Source organism: Taudactylus pleione, unplaced genomic scaffold (genome assembly GCF_031769625.1).
Source record: "Taudactylus pleione unplaced genomic scaffold, aTauple2 ptg000479l, whole genome shotgun sequence".
Lineage (NCBI taxonomy): Eukaryota > Metazoa > Chordata > Amphibia > Anura > Myobatrachidae > Taudactylus > Taudactylus pleione.
The window spans coordinates 4,364,538-4,386,170 of record NW_028284881.1 but is presented as its reverse complement, the minus strand read 5'-3'; the positions used below and the strand labels follow the sequence as shown (position 1 = coordinate 4,386,170).

Sequence of the window (21,633 nt, the reverse complement as noted above, 5' to 3'; positions counted from 1 at the left end):
GTAGTGTATACATATAGGAAAACAAGACACACTAGTTTACAGTGAACAGGAAAAAGGAAAAGGGACAATTTAGATAAAAGCCCCAACAACATCATACACCGGTAACTAAAGGGTTTCTAGCATTATGTAATCTGTTTAGACTTCTCGCAGCTCATATTACATGCTGCGTTTACGCAACATACAAGCGTACCATGGTTTTAAAGCTTACAAACTTTTCTACATTCACTTCAGGGGATGTGGACAGGGAAAATAAGACAACAATGATTTCACAGAAATAAATTAAAACTGTATTGAAAAAAGAGCAGCTTTAATGTGAATGGGGCATTTGTTTGAAACATTCTATCAATGTAAATTAAAGACGTGTTTTGGTAAGTCCAAGGAAACATCTGAACACTTCTGAAGGCTATTGTGATCACAACTGCACATTTAAATAAGACTTAGCTCAGCAATTTACTAACGCTATATAATTTACTGAACAGTTAGATGAAAATCTAAACTAAATGTTACACATTTTCTTTTTACTAGCAGCACTTATCTAAATATCCAACCACTTACAGGTAGCCCAAAGTGTACAGCCTTCTTTATGGAGTGCTCTAATAAGACGCTGTTATCCTCACCTTTCCTGTTCTTCAGTATGTACAGCCAACTCTGAGGAAATATATATACAAGGTATGACAGATAGAGACATTTTAGATGTAAAACATTTTCCCAAGTATGGGCGCATACTAAGAGTTTTCGGTTACACAAGGTCACTCACCTGCACAAGCACTAAATGATACAGATAGATATACAATACTGTGCAAAAGTTTTAGGCAGGTGTGGAAAAAATGCTACAAAAAATTATTTAAAAAATGGAAGTGCTAATAGTTTATTTTTATCAGTTAACAAATTGCAAAGTGAATGAACAGAAGAGAAATCTAAATCAAATCAATATTTGGTGTGACCTTTAAAACAGCATCAATTCTTTTAGGTACACTTGCACAAAGTCAGGGATTTTGTAGGATTATAGTCAGGTGTATGATTGACCAATCATACCAAAAGGTGATCATGATGATCATGATCACCTTTTGCAACAGAGTTATTAACGGAGACAGAAACAGCTGTGTAGGAGGCTTAAAACTGGGTGAGAAACAGCCAAACTCTGCTACAAAAGGTGAGGTTGTGGAAGACAGGGCCTGATTCAAACCCGCTTGCGAGCGCTGGCAAGCGGGTCGATGGTGCCCAAGTGCGCACGACGGAGGCGGCTCCGTCGTGCGCATGCGCGAGACCCGAATAACGATGGCCAAGCCATCGTTAAGGGTCTCGCACCAAAGGGGGTGTGCTGTCGATGGTGATTGACAGCACGCCCCCTTCGGTGGGCGTGCCAGGGGCGTGGCTGCCCAGACGGAGGCGTTCCCATGGGAACGCCTACCGTCTGGGTACGGCCCCACTGACATCACTAGTGATGTCAGTGGGAGTGCTTTTGGCTCTGATAGAGCCAAAAGCACTCCTGGGCTTGCGGCAGCGAGACCCTACCGCAGGGTCTCGTCGCAAGCCCGATGGTCGCGATGGTCTTGACCATTGCGACCATCATTTTGGCCGCTCGCTATAGCTGTGGGTGGCCACCCAGAGCTATGCGAGCGGCCCGGAGGCCGCTCCAAAATGAAGGAGGGACGGCCCTGATTCAGAATGAGCGCTCTGTCAGAGCGTCCAGCTCTGAATGAGGGCCACAGTTTTATATCACAGGTCACACACATGGCAAGCCTGAGCACAGCAACAAGACATAAGGTAGTTATACTGCATCAGCAAGGTCTCTCCCTGGCAAAGATTTCAAAGCAGAATGGGGTTTCAAGTTGGGCTGTTCAAGCTCTTTTGAAGAAGCACAAAGAAACGGACAAAGTTGAGGACTGTAGACGCAGTGGTCGGCCAAGGAAACTTAGTGCATAACATGAAAGACACATCATGCCTAGTTCCCTTTGAAAACAGATTTCCAGCAGTACCATCAGCTCAGAACTGGCAGAAACCAGTGGGACCCAGGTACATCCATCTACTGCAGTGTTGGCTAACCTTGACACTCCAGCTGTTGTGGAACTATATATCCCAGCATGCCCTGCCACAGTTTTAGCATGCCCTAATAGCAAAACTGTAGCAGTGCATGCTGGGTTATGTAGTTCCATAACAGCTGGAGTGTCAAGGTTAGCCAACACTGATCTACTGTTTGGAGAAGTCTGGCCAGAAGTGATCTTCATGGAAGAACTGCAGCCAAAAAGCCATACATTCGCCGTGGAAACAAGGCCAAGCAACTCAACTATGAACGAAAACACATGGGAAATAGGGTGCAGAAAAATGGCAGCAGGTGTTCTGGACTGATTAATCAAAAATTTAAATTTTTGGCTGGAACAGAAGGCAGTTTGTTCGTCGAAGGGCTGGAGAGCGGTACAATAATGAGTGTCTGCAGGCAAAAGTGAAGCATGGTGGAGGTTCCTTGCAAGTTTGGGGCTGCATTTCAGCAAATGGAGTTGGGGATTTGGTCAGGATTAATGGTGTCCTCAATGCTGACAAATACAGTCAGGTACGTATCCATCATGCAATACCATCAGGGAGGAGTCTGATTGGCTCCAAATTTATTCTGCAGCAGAGCAACGACCCCAGACATACAGCCAATGTAATTAAGAACTCTCTTCAGTGTAAAGAAGAAAAAGGAGTCCTGGAAATGATTACCCAAAACCACTAATATCTAGTCCTGAGTGAGAAGAAATTTGGAAGCAACCTTTCACTGAAAAGACGATTTTGGGGGATATGGCTAGTAAAAGCTAGTAAATTTCGGACATAAACACAATCGTAAGCGCCGGGTTTTGGAACCCGACGCTTTGTAAATAAACCACTTAGTCTGAAGAACAGTCATATATTCATGAACAAGAAAAGTTGACCTGCAAGAGAAAACTCCCCAGATCCATATTTATAGGAATATTTGCATCCGTTAGGTACCATGATCATGATCCGGATTACTGACCATGAAGGAAGACTGTCCCCAGGACTGCAGACGGGCACCAGTTGTCACAAACAACCAGCTTCATAGGGCAAACAAAAAAAAAAAAAAAAAGAGAAGAGGAGACCCATGTTCAGGTAGTCGTCCAAGCCCCTAAAAGAGAAACCAATGTGAATATGGAGAGGCCCAGGACAGTCATAAAAAAAACAACAAAAAAAACCCTCTGCGTGTTCCACTGCAAAGCACTACAACAACATTGTCTGTAACAGGGGTAGCCATGCTCCCTCAGATTTCAGTTTGCCACACCACCCCAGTACCAGGGCCTACTGTTGGCAGCCCCACCTTAACTAATGCATTGAGGGACTTGATTCTCATAGTGGGAAGAAAGGAGAAGTTTGTTCTTTGAACCAAAAATAGGTGTGAAACCCCATCCCCTTTGCTCTACTGGAACTGGCATAAGCACACCTGGGACAAGCACACTGTAAATGTTCTTTTGCTACACCTAACACTTTTCCTGATTGCAAAAAGAGTGGTTGTGATAAAAATGTCCGGATGGAACTCTGAGGGGATCAATCATATATGATCAATCTGTAATCCCCCATACCCTTCCCTGTAAAGATGCAGATGGTCTCATACCACAGCATTCCCAAGGTGAATAGACTACCCGTAATGCAGGCCGTTTGTTTGGTTGGTTGCTAGTGTCTTAGCACCCAAAGCCTGTGTTCTAAACTACACACCACAGTAGTTGGAGACCTGGCACTTGAAGACCGGAGTCTTTTCTTTCTGGCAGCCCAAAAGGAAAGAACATGAGCAACCCCATTGCTTTTGGGAGACTGACCAGCAGGAAGGAACTCTTCCCACCTGTCAAAATATTTTATCAAATTCTGGGCTACAAAACCTTGTCCAAAAAAGGTAAGTACTCCAAAAGCTTCTTAGGAGGCAAATGCAAAATCTAAGTCTTAAGCCACAGGGTATGTGGAGCAGAGACTAAGCGGTATATTTACATAAAGTGTGGGTTTTTAGAAGTGGAAATGTTGCCCATAGCAACCAATCAGAATCAAGCTATTATCTCTTAGACGGTGCTAAATAAATGTTAAGTAGAATTTGATTGGTTGCTATGGGCAACATCTCCACTTCTAAAAACCCGCACTTTAGTAAATATACCCCTAAGATTCAGAGGTGCACGCAAATCCCATTGCGGCTGCAATTCTGTAAGCAACAGTTGTGCCATAATGACGAAGCTGCAGGAATTTGTACTGAGACGCCCACTAGTGCAGTCTCATATCCACAGATTGTGTACAAAAACGCACCATCGATCTTTTGATCAACCCTATGGCCGCTCAGAATGTCCATCGTAAGTAAACCACGAAAGCCTTTACCACTGCCTACGCATTCGCAGACTAAGACACTCCCCCAAATGATCTTGACACACCTGCATTTGCCACGCCACCGCCATTACCTCCCACAAACGCTCCCTGTCAATCACACAGCATATAAGTCCTCACTACGATCGTCGCTGTTAATCTAACTTGGCGCATGAGCAGTGCTACCCATACACAGTATAAAAAAAAATAGCTCAGATCTGCAAATATCAGCTTTGCGTACACCTCTGAATTCGGCCCTAAATTATTATTCTGTTCAGGATTAGGCCAGAATCTACAGTCTTGTCACCCAGGTATTGGGTGGCATCTAAACCTCTCATCTCCAGGAGCAGCGGGAAGCCACTTACATAGAATCTGCATTTCCAGTGCCTATCCTGGGCTGATGTGCTGGAGGCACAGGGTTGCCAGTTACCAATTTGGATTGGACACAGTGACAGATAACATGCAAACCAATGTCAAAAATAGATGGGTCACAGGTTCAGTAAAACAATGGGTATGAGCTGTAGTGAAATGATAACTTGTTCTTGGCACCTGATGGAGGATGAGATATAGCTGACCTGGGGGAGCAGGTGAGCTATCATTTAACAATGAAATGTACTAGAAAACACCAAGGTTCCAGCACAGGCAGCAGGTACATGCCAGAATGAAAGCAGGCCCACTGTTTATAGGGATAGCTGCAAATAGTGTTGTATATAGTCAACGAGCAGTCCAGTATAGCACAGAGGAAAAAAAGACGCAAAAGGTTCCAACACATGAAATAAATGGTGTGGTCTCATTGGTATGAGTGCGCCACATAGTGGTCGCTGTTTATCCTACCAGCAGGTCTCTATTTCATTCAAATCCATGGGTAGTTTCGTTTTGCAGATCAGAGACAGTGTCAGAGATGCAGAACAGACAAGCAGATACCTGGACAACTCTGCAGCCATTGTAAGTAAGGATTTGCAATGGCAGAGGGAGTAAGGCACACAGAGGCTGAACAGCCAACAATGGGTATATAAGTTATGAAATGAAAGTGAAATAGGTTGCTTGATAGAAGATGTCCAAAAGGAAATCAGCTGCCCCATAACATTCCCAGAACTAAACAGGCTTCCTTACTTAAGGAGGGGAAAAAGCTGGAGTCTAATTAAGTTGCAGCCACAGTGAGCGCTGGTAGTAGTTGATAGAAAGTACCCAGGGGTTCTGCTACCTCAGATCACCAACCCACCCCCTGCTCAAACAAGTCTCAGGTGTTAGATCATATCTTTTATATAGTACCTGCATATTACAAAGTCTCTGCCAAAATTAATCTTAGGGGTAAATTTACTAAAGTGAGAGTTTTTAGAAGTGAGTTTTAAAAGTGATGTTGCCCATAGCAACCAATCAGATTCGACTTAACATTTGACTAGCATCTTCTAGAAGATAATAGCTAGAATCTGATTGGTTGCTATGGCAGCATCACTTTTAAAACTCACTTCTAAAAATCTCACTTTAGTAAATTTACCCCTCATAGTCTAAATTTTCTAAACACAACCAAGTATATTCTTTGGGCACTGGGAAGAAACTGGAGCACACAGCTACAGCACACTAGATTGTGTTGCTCCAAATTTATTGAGAAAGAATGATGATTCAATGTGTCAGATAATTCAACACCATGACTTTAAAGTTATAGACAGGTGTGGGATACTGGGCATAGTACAATGAGATATGTAGTAATGGCAAATATGATCAAAACAAATGGTTTTACAATAGTTTCATTGAGACTCACATATTACAGGCCATATCCAGTTAAAAAAACAATTAACAAAATTGTTGACAATTTTTTTTATTATTTAAAAAGGTGAAAAATCAGCCTGGACACCAGAAAGAAAAAAAAATATATTGGGTATCAGTATAGGTGTTGATTGTCCCAAAGAAAAATATTTTGAGCTTTAAAAATGCTTAAATTGGCTGATTTGTGCATTAAAAAAATAAATAACATAATTTAAAAAAAAAGGTAAAAAGAGAAAACTTCTCTCATTTAATAACAAAACAAAACACACACAAAAAAAGTTGATTTTGAGGGTAATCTGAGACCACTTAATAAAAAACAAAACGAAAAAAATTCCCACCAGCAATGTTTAAAAACACCTGTTCCATCCATACAGCGACACCATATACCTGGCCCATATCTTTTAGCCCATTATTTTGCACTTTGCAGAATTTCACCCCAATAATGATATATAATTATTGGCTCAATTAAGCTCACTGAAAACTTCCAATTGCCTAATTAGTCATTAGAGGGGGTGTCCCAGGGTTTCTGAACACATTTTTCCCTGACTTTGCACATGCTCCTGACATGTGAGAAAAAAGCAGCGTTAATTAGTGCGCCTGAATTTCTTGCGGCCAATTGAATATGGAAAACCTCGCGGCTGCACGAAAAAAAATAAAAAAATACATTTTGCCTTCAACTGGACATACTCCGGTCAAATAATTGTAACAATAGTAAACAGAATATAAAAGCTTAACAGCAACAAAAAATATTTCTATTAACATACCAGGCAGTGCTGCAGACAAACATGGTCACTTGATTCTTGTGCTATTCTTATGGCTTCCTGCAGGGCCAATTCTGCTTGATGACTAGGGGAAGAATTATAGACATTATTATAAACATTGCAGCAAAGTAACAAAATGGAAGCAAAACTGCTATTGTTGGGAGTTTTGAATACTTTAAGCTTGTATGAACTTTCGATGCCCAAACCTGAATGAAAACACATACTAGTGTCCAAAACGGCAATGAAGTGCAGCCAGGTTGAGAGCAGCATATCGCAGGCTCCGACCATAACCTTCATCCCCATTACTTTTACTCTCTGCTCCGGTGAGGATCAAGCGGTCAAAGTAATGCAGTAGGCTATGCGTTGAGCTGAACACATCCTGGACACGCAGACTGTTTAAATAGCTTAAATAATGCTGAAAGAAAAAACACACAAACAGACTTTGACAAAATACAGAAATAAAGTGTTTTCACAGCACTTAAGGTCTGATTCATCACGGATCGCTTTTGCGATCACAGCTCCATAATCGCACACATATCTGCTGCGAAAATATGCTAATGAATGCTATCGCAATGACGTTGCACTGCCAGCATAGAGACGTCCTTTGCCTCCCACATCGGTAATACCGTGCAGTTCTGCGTATACATCAGAAACATCGAGTAGCATCGCCCCCTCATGCACAATTCAGCAGCCCTGAACTTACTTAGAAATTGCTAACCTTGTTGCACGCAGTAAGCACTCAAGCTGTGTATGCTAACGCAGTGGCTGATTTAGGCACGCCCATGCAACGGCATTTAAACGGACAGGCATTTCTGGATTTCCCCAACCACTCCCCCATCACCACCCCCAAACGCTAACTACCTGTCACTCAGTCTGCGATGGCTTACCATGCTCTGTGCGATCGCGGTGTAGCCTTCGTACACATGTGCAGTACACAACAACCGGCCAACTGCGTACGCTGTTGCGATCCATGAATCGGGCCCTTAGTACAAACAGACTATATGCTATTCTCTACAACACTAGGCAAAAACCTAATCCTGGTCAAATTACACCACCATGCCAAATTTGGTGGAGTTAGTGCCAAAACTCTGGTCTGGCATAAAAGGACAAATAGTCGGACAGACATGCTTTCACACACCCATATACATACATATGTATATACACACACACACACACACACACACACACACACACACGAGTCACATTATTATGACCACCAGCTAATAGCCAGAGTAACCACTCTGTGCAGCACGAACAGAAGATAGACGGGCTGGGAATGACTCAATAAAAGGTGCTGGTAGGTTGGCACACATATCTGGAGCCATGCTGACTGCAGCGCATCCCACAGCTGCTGGAGGGTGCATGTTGGAGTATCCATAGAGCGAAAACAATGATCAAGATGGTCCCACAGATGCTCAAATGGGTTAAAGTCCGGGGAATTAGGGGGCTAGGGAAGTACTTAGAAATCTTGGTTGTACTCGTCCCACCACTGTCGGACATTTCTAGCCGTGTGTGACATATCGCATTGTCGTGTGACATATCGCATTGTCTTGCTGGAAGATCCCATCTGCCTCAGGGAAAACAATCAGCATGTATGGGTGTACATGCTCTGCAAGGATGGATTCATCACCAAATAGGTCGAGGGTGCCTTCCACATGGATGAGTGGGCCCAGAGAATGCCATGAAAACATTCCCCAGACCATAAAAGTGTTCTTTTATGCTAGAACCAGCTTGTGTTCTTCTAGCAATGATTGCAGGATTCGATGAACTGTCGTTTTAGACACATGTCTAGAGGCGCCCCCGGCTCATTTTGACGGTGAGCTCTCCACTGTAGGGTGTCAGTCGGCACTCGCGCACCTAGGTAGCAGACGTAGACCTATCACATCAATGGCACGTGGCGCTGCGCAGTTTCCACGTCGGTTATTCGCAATGGTGCCATTTGTCCAGTCACAATACACCTTCACCACAGCAGCAAGCATAGGTTCACAAACTGCACTGTTTCAGAAATACTGCGACCCTTAGCCCGAAAGCCAATAATCATCTCTTTCTGCAACTCGGATAATTCGCCCTTTTTACCCATGACAGCAACGAGTGATATCTGTGCAGACGGCCTATCGCATACCTTATATACTCGCCAAGCCAGCACATGGCACGTGACGTACTTCATAGGCTACGCACTGCCGATGTCAAATGTAGGAGGTGGTCATAATAATGTGACTCGACTGTGTATTATATCTATCTATCCACCTATCTATCTCTCAAGCAATCCCTATGGATCTTCCCAGTGACCAGAACTCACTTCTGTATCACTCTGCTGGCTTACCAGTGTATGTGTCAAGTTTGCCCAGACTATAAAAGGATACTTTTGTAGCTTCTCACAGGTTTTTGGCAGACTGCCAATTTCTACTGGAGTCAGCCTCGAAACGTGTAATTTAAGAGTGGCCCTTATTTTTAGGGATTGTGTGACATTGGAAGTGATTCAAATCAATGTAATGTTGAATAGCCCCGGGAGGGAGCTCCTGGAGCTATTCAATTCAGTGCACTGTTAAGTCGCAGAATGCCGGTTCTCGCGACTAAATGCGGGAGATCCATTGCATTAATTGATACATTACTGACAAAGGTGGTTTTTCTTCTCAGATTTCAAACAAGTGTTTTACTCTTTTTCTCCTATGAGATGTATTACGATTATAATTCACACTTGCATTTATTAACTCTATTTTAGCAACATATTTAAGAATGTATAACAATGGTTGAGTCTGACTTTTTATGGTGCGGTTACTAATTTTCTATTGGATGGATACAATATAAATAACTGGTACTTGTACATGAGCTATATAATGTTCATAGATGGTCTGTCCGTTCTCGGACATGCGCAGCGTACCCTCCTACTGTAGGAGACGAAGAAAAGGGACTACGCAGATTTGCGGCCGGTGGAAGTGTAGGAGGAAAATGGTTACATATGCATTTAATTAATTTGTAAATAAAGGTGTATTAACACAATCACAGATCATAATAACAATACACATTTAGATTGATATTTGGAAAGTAGTGCTATGAAATTTTTTTCATTTGTTCTTGTGGTTTGGATCCGAAATTATGATTGTATATTCTATCATTTTAATAATAACTTTGCTTCCTTCCAGTGTCATTGGCAGTTTTCTAGTGAATGAAATGCAACAAATGTGACTGAAAGACTTACAGCTTCCGCAAAATCTGGATTAAACTTCAATAAATTGTTCAACTCTTTTTGCAACAAGACAGGAGATAGAGCTTTACTTTCATCATTCTTTAGTAACGAGGCCTGGAAAACACAATATACTGATTGTGAGAGCACCTAAGTAACAGAAGCCTTGTGCAATTATTTTAGTAATAAACAGTAACTAATATCCAATTAGCAACCTTCACCCATAATACATGGTGCTTGAAGCAGGATTATATGTTAAAAGTTCTAAAACAATTCCAGTGCACACATATAGGACAGAATAAACTGTACAATAATTATTCCACACTTCCTCCATTGTGCTGATGCTTGTTTCATATGGAACTAAACAGCAGCTGATTCAGCTTGTTAGAAACGTGTTAAAGTAACAGACAATAAACGTAAAACAAATAATAACTAACTATAAACATTTGTGGTGGCACTCTAACAACTGTCATTCATAGATATACAAAGTGAAGGATCAAGACAAATTTAGACAAGAAAAAATGGCGTCATTAAATAAACTTCAACAAAAAAATATTAACATTTTGTTGCCATGAGGCCTTCAACAATTTGCCCTGCAAAAAGGAAAACTACTTTTCTCTCCTTTGCACTGTGACAGTTTAGTTACTTTATCCAAATGTCACATTTTCTTTTGGAACAGAAGTACCTGCTGGGCCAGGAAATATTCAGCCTGTTTTTGGGACAAAGGTCCATTGCACGCCAAGTCTTCCTCTCTGGAATACCAAAAGAACATTTTACAACTTTACTGCAAAAGGAAAAAAGAAAACTAATTCTAATTAAATTTACAGTTTATGTAATACAATAGAAAACAGTCATCAGCCATTACCCAGTAGTTACAGTGATCGGAGTCCAGTGTATTAGAAATGCTTTCACTCCCTGGAAAGAATTTACAAAACCAGAAGAGCCAAAGTGCTGAATAAGGTTTGAACATGCACATCACAGCTTACTGCAGGCAGCAGAGCTTTATAGAGCAAAGTGGTGGCATTTAGGAAGAATAAAACATGCAGGGGCAGATGGAAAGTGAAAATGAGATTTCAAATTTGTGAAATTAAATTACTGAAATCAGATAAAGGGATGCTAATTTTTAGGGGCTTTCCATGCTGTACAGAGGGACACCAGCCATTTCCACTATACGCTTTTCTCCTCAGTTCTGAGCTGGTGGAGATTGGGTATTCTCCTATTGTGTTAGTAAGACGTAATTTGCACCTACCAGTAGCACTGTAGGAGATAGGTGTATTCCTAGGTGCGTGATGTTAAATGCAGAGCAAACATTAAGACATACACTTGCAACCAAGACAGTCCAATGTCCCTAAACCCTCATGAGAATTTAAAGTTGTAAATTAGGCCAAAACAAGCAGTGATTTAGCAGAATGAAAGGAGTTGTCCCAAAGTAGTAGGATATTGGTGATGTTTGCACTTTTATAGTGCATCCCTTCAGTTTCCTCTGCCTCTTACAGCACACGTCTTGACATCAGTCAGACCACCAAGGTGTGTGTGTGCAATAACGAGAAGATTTAACTCAAAGAAAGCTTTGTTTCACCAATGGAAGCTCCTATTAAGCAGAAATCCCATAGCCAAGAATGAACAATTTAAGATTGACATTAAAGAAAACTGCATTCATATGCCTAGATTGAAGTGTGCTTATGAGTTAACTGCATTTAAAAAGCCAAACTGATCTGTAAACCACCACTAACTAAATAGGACGGTATTCAATTGTTTCTACTACCCTTCACGCCCTACGGAACTATGCACTTGTTGCTCCCGTCGGGCGCGATCAGCAGCCGAATCACCATTTCAGCTTGCACCCCCAGGGCGAAAAGTGACCCGTTTGGGCGCCCAAATGGCACTTTTCACAATCGCGCCCAGCAATTTGGTCGCGGCTTAACCAGATCTCTATAGGCGCGATAATCGGCATAAATTGAATAGCGCCCCACAATCTCCTGTCACTTTAGACAGGAGATCGGGCGCGCTAAAACAATTGAATGCTGCCCATAGAATGATGTTTGATAAGGCTTCATAAATCAAATAAGTCTCAATCAAATTACACAATAGGGAAATCAAGATCTTCTTTCTCCATCTTTCTTTCTTCTTCATCATCATCTTCCTCTTCAGTATTAGTGAGTTCCATCTCTGCCTCCTCATTTTCTGTCTTTGAAGCAGTCTTGCCCTTATTGCTCTGGAAGTAATTCTGCAGGGAGGTATACAATTTGTACACCTGGCTGAAGGAAAGTTTGTTGTAGGCCAAGATCATGTGACGAAGAAACAGTCCTAAAATGAAATATACAATTACGTACACTTTGAGCCAAAACAGCATAGAGTGTGTTCTCTCTACTGATCGTTATACAGAAGTTTTATTTTTTTTTAAAAATGTATTTATTTTTTTGACTTCGAGCACAATTAGAACCCGCTCTACACTTTTTTTTTTTTAAATCCATCAGTCATCAGATCTGTTATGGAACTTTATTTTTAAGTATAATTTACTAACTGTGGAAAATACACTATACTTATTTTGACAAAAAATTCTGTAAAAGTAAATCAAATATGAAGGTACCTTTTAATATTTAAAACCTGAGCTGCTATCAATAAGCAGCATGACAAGCATGTAACGAAGCTTAAATTAAAAAAAAAAAAAAAAAAAAAAAAAACATGGAGCAATCAACAGCCTCTCTTCAATTCTCACTTCAAAAAAGTCTAAATACAACAGAAACATTGTACCGACATACAATGGGATCAGGGTGAATATGATGTTTTATTGGTCATTTTTGTGCAATTTTAAGAGTATAAAGTCCAATTGTAGCAACTGTGCGTAGATGAAAGCTGCTCTTTAACTAAAGGGCAAAACTCCACTGAAAAATGAAGTTGCTTAATAAAAAGCCCTTATACTAACTGCTACAAGCTACAGGAAAATGCTCTTACTTGATAGAATGTCTGCCCAAAATAATATAAAAATAAACACACACACACACACACATTATATATATATATATATATATATATATATATATATATATATATATATATAAACTACTCTTCCTAAGCAACATATGTAACCATGGAAATAGTCAGAGCAAGCACATGGAGTTTCCATGGATACAGCTGTTGTGTAGAGTGAATAACTGACCTTCTTTACATCTCCCAATTTCTCAACAGACGATTGCAGACAGAACAGCAATTTCTTCTCAATAGATAAGGAGTTATTTCAGAAAATGTTAATACTTATCATAGTTGTTCACTGCATAAAAGCATTTGTAATGAAGTTATCGAGAACAGTGGTGTAGTTTCAGCATTAGAATTGGTCACGATACTAAATGTTCTAGATCATGTTTTGAGCTATAAGCTACAACTACCCCATTATTCAATTCTAAATGCCATTCCCAAGGGAAAAGCTTTTGTTTCATTTTAACAAATCAAATGCATCCAAAGAACTGCAGAATCCTATATTTTCTTTTCTAATGTGTTAAAAATGTTATTATGGCATTAGTGGCTATAAAATGTATTTAGCAGAAAATTTCCAGCACCGTCCTTCTGCACCTACCAACAACACTTGTTTTGTGCACATCAGGCTCTGTCCCCGAGAATGAATCAGAAAGATCATCAAAGAACTGCTCCATGTCTTTTAACTCTCCTTCAGCCATCAGCTTTATCCTGAAAACAAAATATTACTCATAAACCCTATTTATATCAACCACAAGGTAATAACTGCACACATTTCCACAGTGAACCGTAATTTGAATGTCACTTTATGGTAACGTACCGGATCTGCAATGAGCTTGCCACATTTGGACAGCATTCTTCAACAATCTTGATCAATTTTGAAAGTAACATATCGGGACCCTATTATGAGAGACAAGGATCGTTATTACAAGCCATGTACAGGAGCTTATTGGTGCACTTTGCCTGGTGTATTGTCTCATATACAACTAAAACCTGAACAAGAGACCCTGCAATAGTCAATATCTATTAGGTTAGAGAATTGCCTACCTTATAGGAGCCAATATGCATAGGAGATTATTTAATACCAGGATGCAAACAATAAACTTATTAAGACACAGATGCATTATTTTAATATTTGCTACTTCGCAAAAAGATTTTTTTTAAGTGCAGGCAGTGATCATATATTCCAAAAGGCAACAAAGCAATAAGGCAACATGTGGGAAAACAATGGGGACATTAATGAACTGTTCTACAGTTAGAGGTAAGAAAGTGGAAAATGTGTAGAAAAGGGGTTACCAATAGAAAAACTTGATTCTGTTGTTGCCTTAGTAAAACAAAACAAACAGATGGCAGTAGCACTAATCACCAAGGTTAAGACTATAAAAATGTGAATACTGAAATCAAAGTTTCTGTAACAAAAGGGGATGCCTAAAGCTGGCCATCCACTATACAATTATCTGTCAGATATCTGTCTGGTTGGAATGAAAACCTGGTAATGTATGGGAGGAAATGACAATCGTCCATTTGCTCACAAACACTGGAAAATAGCCAAAAATGGTTGTTCTGACAAATTGGTTAAATTTGTGTGTTTTAACCAATTTGTACAATTTTGTTTGTCCTTTTTTCAGTGCTTAAAGCCATATGATCGACTGTAATTTGCTTCCATACATTACCAGGTTTTCATTCCAACCAGCCAGATTGGACAGACATCTGACAGAAAATTGTATAGTGGATGCCCAGCTTTACACACATCAAAGACAATATTAAACAAAAATGAAACAGGGTAAGTACAACATGTTGTTAGGTCTATAAAAACAATTTGGCCCACATCATAATAAAACATATATGAAAAAATGTTACTTTAAGATATAAATAATAGCCAAGTACTAATTAACATAAAAATATAACGGAACCTGACTGTTGAATTTGCTTAAATACGCTGAATAACTCCAATGATCACTGATGAAGCTCAATTGCAATCACTGAGCTGAGTAGTGTAATACAATTAGAGAGCAAGCTCGCTTTACTTGCAACTGAACTTCTTTAGCGATTACTGGTACCCATGTATCCCTGAGTTTTATTATAACCCTAGGGTTGTTTAATGGTTTTCTTTTCTTTATAAGCTTCATAACTCAAACAATTCATTCTATTAAATACAAGCGGTAATTGCATAGCTTCTAACTTAATTATATTTATTTTACAGAAGCGTGCCCCATAGTGAGGACAGTGGTGTTGCCTCTGGCCGTGCAGTCTATACACACCACATAGTGTGTCAGTCATCTAGACAGTGGGCGCAATCTACACACAGCGTGCAGTGTGTCAGTCACCAGGAGCAGTCAGTGCAATCTATACACAGCATGCAGTGTGTCAGTCACCAGGAGCAGTGAGTGCAATCTACACACAGCGTGCAGTGTGTCAGTCACCAGGAGCAGTGAGTGCAATCTACACACAGCGTGCAGTGCGTCAGTCACCAGGAGCAGTGAGTGCAATCTACACACAGCATACAGTGTGTAAGTCACCAGGAGCAGTGAGTGCAATCTATACACAGCAGTGCAGTGGGTGCAATCTATACACAGTGGTGCAGTGTGAGTCACCAGGTGCAATCTATACACAACGTGCAGTGGGCACAATCTATACACAGCGTGCAGTGTGTCAGTCACCAGGAGCAATGTGTGCAATCTATACACAATGTGCAGTGGGCACAATCTATACACAACATGCAGTGGGCACAATCTATACACAGCGTGCAGTGTGTCAGTCATCAGGAGCAATGTGCGCAATCTACACACAGCGTGCAGTGTGTCAGTCACCAGGAGCAGTCAGTGCAATCTATACACAGCATGCAGAGTGTCAGTCACCAGGAGCAGTAAGTGCAATCTATACACAGCGTGCAGTGCGTCAGTCACCAGGAGCAGTGAGTGCAATCTACACACAGCATACAGTGTGTAAGTCACCAGGAGCAGTGAGTGCAATCTATACACAGCGGTGCAGTGGGTGCAATCTATACACAGTGGTGCAGTGTGAGTCACCAGGTGCAATCTATACACAACGTGCAGTGGGCACAATCTATACACAGCGTGCAGTGTGTCAGTCACCAGGAGCAATGTGTGCAATCTATACACAATGTGCAGTGGGCACAATCTATACACAACATGCAGTGGGCACAATCTATACACAGCGTGCAGTGTGTCAGTCATCAGGAGCAATGTGCGCAATCTACACACAGCGTGCAGTGTGTCAGTCACCAGGAGCAGTCAGTGCAATCTATACACAGCATGCAGAGTGTCAGTCACCAGGAGCAGTAAGTGCAATCTATACACAGCGTGCAGTGTGTCAGTCACCAGGAGCAGTGAGTGCAATCTACACACAGCATGCAGTGTGTCAGTCACCAGGAGCAGTGAGTGCAATCTACACACAGCATAGAGTGTGTCAGTCACCAGGAGCAGTGAGTGCAATCTACACACAGCATAGAGTGTGTCAGTCACCAGGAGCAGTGAGTGCAATCTACACACAGCATAGAGTGTGTCAGTCACCAGGAGCAGTGAGTGCAATCTACACACAGCATACAGTGTGTCAGTCACCAGGAGCAGTAAGTGCAATCTAAACACAGCGGTGCAGTGTATACACAGCATACAGTGTGTCAGTCACCAGGAGCAGTGAGTGCAATCTACACACAGCGGTGCAGTGTATACACAGCATACAGTGTGTCAGTCACCAGGAGCAGTGAGTGCAATCTATACACAACGTGCAGTGGGCACAATCTATACACAGCGTGCAGTGTGTCAGTCACCAGGAGCAATATGTGCAATCTATACACAATGTGCAGTGGGCACAATCTATACACAACGGTGCAGTGGGCACAATCTATACACAGTGTGTCAGTCACCAGGAGCAATGTGTGCAATCTATACACATGATGCAGTGGGCACAATCTATACACAGCGTGCAGTGTGTCAGTCATCCGGAGGAATGTGCGCAATCTATACACAGTGTGCAGTGTGTCAAACACCTGGAGCAGTGGGTGCAATCTATAAACAGCATGCAGTGTGTCAGTCATCTGGAGTAGTGGGAGCAATCTATACACAGCAATGCAGTGGCTCTTTCCCCTGGAGCTGTAGATACAATCTATACACAGAGTGCAGACAGTCACCTGGAGCACACTCTATATACAGCATGCTATGAGTCAGCCCATTGCAGCAGTGGGTACAATCTATACTCAGCATGCAGTATGTCAGTAACCTGGAGCAGCGGCAGGATCTGCTTGTTCAGGCGCCTCTTCTCCACCACCGTAATCTCGAAATTCTTGGTCATTTCGCTCAGCAGCACCAGCACGGAAATCTTGTACGGGGTGACCCAGTCCTTGATGCCGAACACGTTAGCGTGCACCACCCCATTGGTCATCATAGGGTTAAAATACAAGCTCTCATGAACACTTGCCATTTCCGACAGGGGGGACACATATAACCGGCAGCACACCTCTGCCACCAGGACGTGCAGCGACGTCACAGCGGCGTGCCACCAGCCAATGAGAAGACCAGCGTGAATCAGCCGTACGCGGACGGTTCGCAAAACATTCCCCGGGAAACATTCTGTGTGGAGAATCAACGTTCCACATGTGAGGAGGACCTAACCTAAGGACCTGCTACTGTTTGTTTATACTTGAGATACACATCAGACCTATGAGGAAAACTACTTTTTTTCAATTTGAGGTAAAGTTATGATAATTTTTTTTTCTTATACAAGTAATTATATAAAATTAGATTTCAGAGGGAATTGACTCTAAATGCGTGCTCATTAAACTAGCTGATTGTAGTAAAATTCTTCCCCTTTCTTTTTACCTCCAGCGTTTGAACTGGCCTAGGCTAGGTAGGAACAGAGTCAGGGGAAAATGCTGGTCCTTACAGGAAAATTATGTTCCCATTAGTTTTATTTTCCATATTCCTGTCCCTACACATGGCAAAGGTAACCTATGAGACATATAAATGCAGTCCCTTTTCAGTAAGGGTAGGATACAAAATAATAGTTAATTCAACAAATCTTATGGCCAATATTTGCTTGTGCAACAGAAAAGAATCATCCATATAATTAGTCCTGTAAATCATTTTAACAGGTTTTAGGGGCATTAATCCCATATATGTAAAAATAATATACTGTGTATTAACAAAGTAAATAGAATTCTCTGTAAAGCACAGTGGAATATGTGTGCGCTATATAAATAACTGTTAATAATAACACAATCACTGGTTTCATTTATTATTATGTGCTCACCTTTTATTTGGTGAGTTAACAGCAACAAAAAAAAATTATATGAATTTCAGTGCCAGCTGAGTGTGTATTTGTGTTACTCAATATTATTATTATGTGTATATATATATGGCGCCGCAAGTGTTCCGCAGCGCCTTACAAAATATATGAACAATTACGTGACCAAAGACTTGCAGTGCAATACAATAGAATTCAGGACAAGGACATGGATATACAGTAGCGACCATAACACCCACATAAGCAGCAGAGTTTAAGCAACCAAGTGTTAGGTGCCCTAGTGGGGAGTAAGTAGATGAAAGTAAAGTAGGGAGAAGCACAAGAGGGTAGAGGGCCATGCTCGTAAGAGCTTCCATTCTAAAAGGGAAGGGCAGACAAACAGGTGAGACACAGATGGGGTAGACAGGAAGGAAGTTAGGATGAGAGCTTGAAGACTTTATGAAGTAGTGGGTCTTGAGAGCCTGTTTGAATGATTGTAGACAGGTGGAGAGTCTGATGGGGAGAGGGAGAGCGTTCCAAAGGTGTTTAGCAGCACAGGAAAAGTCTTGTAGGCGAGAGTGAGTGGAAGTAATCAGTTGGCATGAAAGGCGGAGTGCATTAGTTGAACGAAGAGGGCGGACAGGAGAATGAAGGGAGATTAGATCAGGGATAAAAATGGGAGACGTTTGAGAGAGGGCTTTGTAAGCAAGGGTGAGAACCTTGCATTGGGTTCTGAAAGGGAAGTAGAGCCAGTGGAGGACTTGTAGGAGAGGGGAGGCATATGTAGAGTTTTTGGAGAGGAAGATGAGCAGCAGCATTGAGGACAGACTGGAGAGGAGAGAGATGGGATTTGGGGAGGCCAGATAGGAGAAGGTTACAGTAGTCCAATCTTGAGATGATCAGTGAGTGTATGAGGGTTTTAGTAGCATCCTGGGTGAGATAGGGTCTGATCTTGGAAATATTTTTGAGATGAAAAAGACAGGACTGTGAGAGGTTCTGGATATGTCGTTTGAAGGAGAGGGATGAGTCCAGGATAACTCCAAGACGGCGCACTTTGGGGCTAGATGAGATAGTTGTGCCATCAATAGATAAAGAAATAGTGGAAGTGAGGTTATTGTGGAGGGTGGGAAAACGATCAACTCAATCTTAGACATATTAAGTTTAAGAAATCGCTGGGACATCCAGCAAGAGATAGCAAAGAGACAGTTGAAGATACGAGTCAGAAGAGAGGGGGAGAGATCAGGAGAGGAAAGGTAGATCTGAGTATCATCAGCATAGAGATGATAATGGTGGTCAAAAGAGCTGATGAGAGAACGTATAGAGGGAGAATAGGAGAGGTCCAAGGACACAACCTTGGGGGACACCTACTGAAAAAGGCTGTGGGGGGGAAAGAGGAGTCATGAGAAGGATCGGACAGAGAGGTAGGAGGACAGCCAGGAGAGGGCAGTGTCACGTAGAGCAAGGGAGTGAAGGATTTGCAGCAGGAGAGGGTTGTCCAGTGTCAAATGCAGCAGAGAGGTCAAGGAGAATGAGCAGAGAGTAGTGGCCGTTGGATTTGGCAGCGTGGAGGTAGTTGCTGAGTTTTGTGAGGGCAGTTTCAGTGGAGTAGAGAGAACGGAAGCCAGACTGAAATTGGTCAAGAAGGGAGTGTGAGGAAAGAAAGGTGGTTGTAAACAACGCGCTACAATACAAAATAATCATGCATATTTAAATATTCTGTAATATTACTTTAAAAAAAAAAAAAGATCATAATACGATACAATTAGCACAAAAAACTGGAATAGAAATGCACTTAAAATATTCCATAAATGGGATGGCATTTATGGTTAAAAGTGAATATTGCTCCAGGTTCTCCTGCAGCTACTACAAGGGCAGAATGTGTTTTTGGACTGAACAACTTTTGCACTGCCTGAATTCAGAAAGTTTTCCTGATACAATTTGTTATTGATTTGGGGTCCTATATATTAATAATCACGGTACTGTCGCGATTATTAACAGCCCAACTCGTCGGGTAATTGTTGAATAACACTGGTATTTCTTCTGTCTGAAAGGGTCAACCCGGGTCGAAATTCCCAGGACTTCGACCCAGGAATTTACCAGGGTCGGAGACCCGGGAACTTCGACCCGGGTTGATCCTTGCAGACAGAAGAAATACCTGTGTCATTCAGCAAATTACCGGGTAGAAATGTTCGACTCGGTAGTTTGGTTTTCTACTGCAGGGTCCATAGGGTATCCACAGGATGCCTTGAGGATACCTTGGGGTATAGGTGATGATGTCAGGCATCGGGCACCACAGAGTTAAGTTTCTTCATCCTCCCAGGATGCACTGGGGTCCCTCTGCTGTATCCCGCCCCCGAGCCTCAGGCATCTCTGTTTTCGTTGGTGCCCGGCTCTGAGTCGGATGCACCTGTATCAGAGGGGGTCTGTCAAGGCCCCTGAAGTTTCCTTGGGCAGCTGTGGCTGCACATTGAGGGCCTGATTCAGACCCGCTCGCGAGCGCTATGTGCTCACAAGCGGGTCGATGGTGGCCCAGTGCACATGCGCACGACGGAGCCGGCTCCGTTTGTGCGCATGTGCGAGACCCGGATAGCGACGGGCAAGCCGTCGCTCCGGGTCTCGTACCAAAGGGGGCGTGCTGTCGATGTTGAGTGACAGCATGCCCCCTTTGGTGGGCGGGCCGGGGGCGTGACTGCCCAGATGGGAGTGACTGCCCAGTGGGAGTGCTTTCGGCTCTGGTAGAGCCGAAAGCACTCTAGGGCTTGCGGCAACGAGACCCAACCACAAGGGTCTCGTCGCAAGCCCGATGGTCGAGATGGTCTTGACCATCGCGACCATCTTCCTGGCCGCTCGCTATAGCTGTGGGTGGTCACCCACAGCTATGCGAGCGGCTATGAGGCCTGCTCTAAAAAAACAGAAGGCCGGCCCTGATTCAGAGCGAGCGCTCTGTCAGAGCGTCCGGCTCTGAATCAGGCCCAGAGTGTACAGCATGGACAGTCAGTGCTGACGTCCATGTTGTTACTCCTCCACCCCGCCAGTACCAGGACGCCGGTACCGATCCGGGGATGCTGGTTGGTAACTGGGGTCACAGCTAGCGGTGACCCCGGTTACCATGGACTGTTCCCAGATCTACAGGGACGCAGGTAAGCGGCGGGGTCCCGCGGTGGGTCCCCACTGGTATACACAGTCCTGATTCCCCAGGCAGAGGGCTCCCTGGGGACTGGTCGCAGCGTGGAGCCAGGTACTGATCCTGCTCTTCCACTTACCCCCTGGGACAGCGGGCCGCGGCGGTGCAGAAAACGCTCTGGCGTCCTACGGGTTAAATGCAGGCCAGCAGCCTGCGCCTCCCCCGATGCACACGGCCTCTCCACAGCGGTC

General features: G+C 42.7%; 2 protein-coding genes across 3 annotated transcripts in view; one reads left to right on the top strand and one right to left on the bottom strand.

Annotated features, from left to right (window-relative positions):
* The window catches only part of ANAPC5 (anaphase promoting complex subunit 5), a 47,732-nt gene extending 30,195 nt beyond the window's left edge, over positions 1-17,537 (bottom strand). Inside the window, exons 1-9 of one of the 2 annotated variants that reach the window (XM_088449180.1) lie at positions 17,257-17,537; positions 13,838-13,917; positions 13,619-13,728; positions 12,129-12,351; positions 10,730-10,796; positions 10,060-10,161; positions 7,085-7,275; positions 6,864-6,945; positions 556-648 (exon numbers count right to left, since the gene is read on the bottom strand). In XM_088449180.1, the coding sequence (XP_088305306.1) occupies positions 556-648; positions 6,864-6,945; positions 7,085-7,275; positions 10,060-10,161; positions 10,730-10,796; positions 12,129-12,351; positions 13,619-13,728; positions 13,838-13,917; positions 17,257-17,457 (1,149 nt within the window). In that variant the 5' untranslated portion in view covers positions 17,458-17,537. The other variant, XM_088449181.1, reaches the window with a different exon arrangement.
* The window catches only part of RNF34 (ring finger protein 34), a 32,410-nt gene continuing 28,248 nt past the window's right edge, over positions 17,472-21,633 (top strand). Inside the window, exon 1 of the mRNA XM_088449182.1 lies at positions 17,472-17,726. Coding sequence (XP_088305308.1) covers positions 17,697-17,726 — 30 coding nt within the window. The 5' untranslated portion in view covers positions 17,472-17,696. The remainder of the gene's footprint in view (positions 17,727-21,633) is intronic.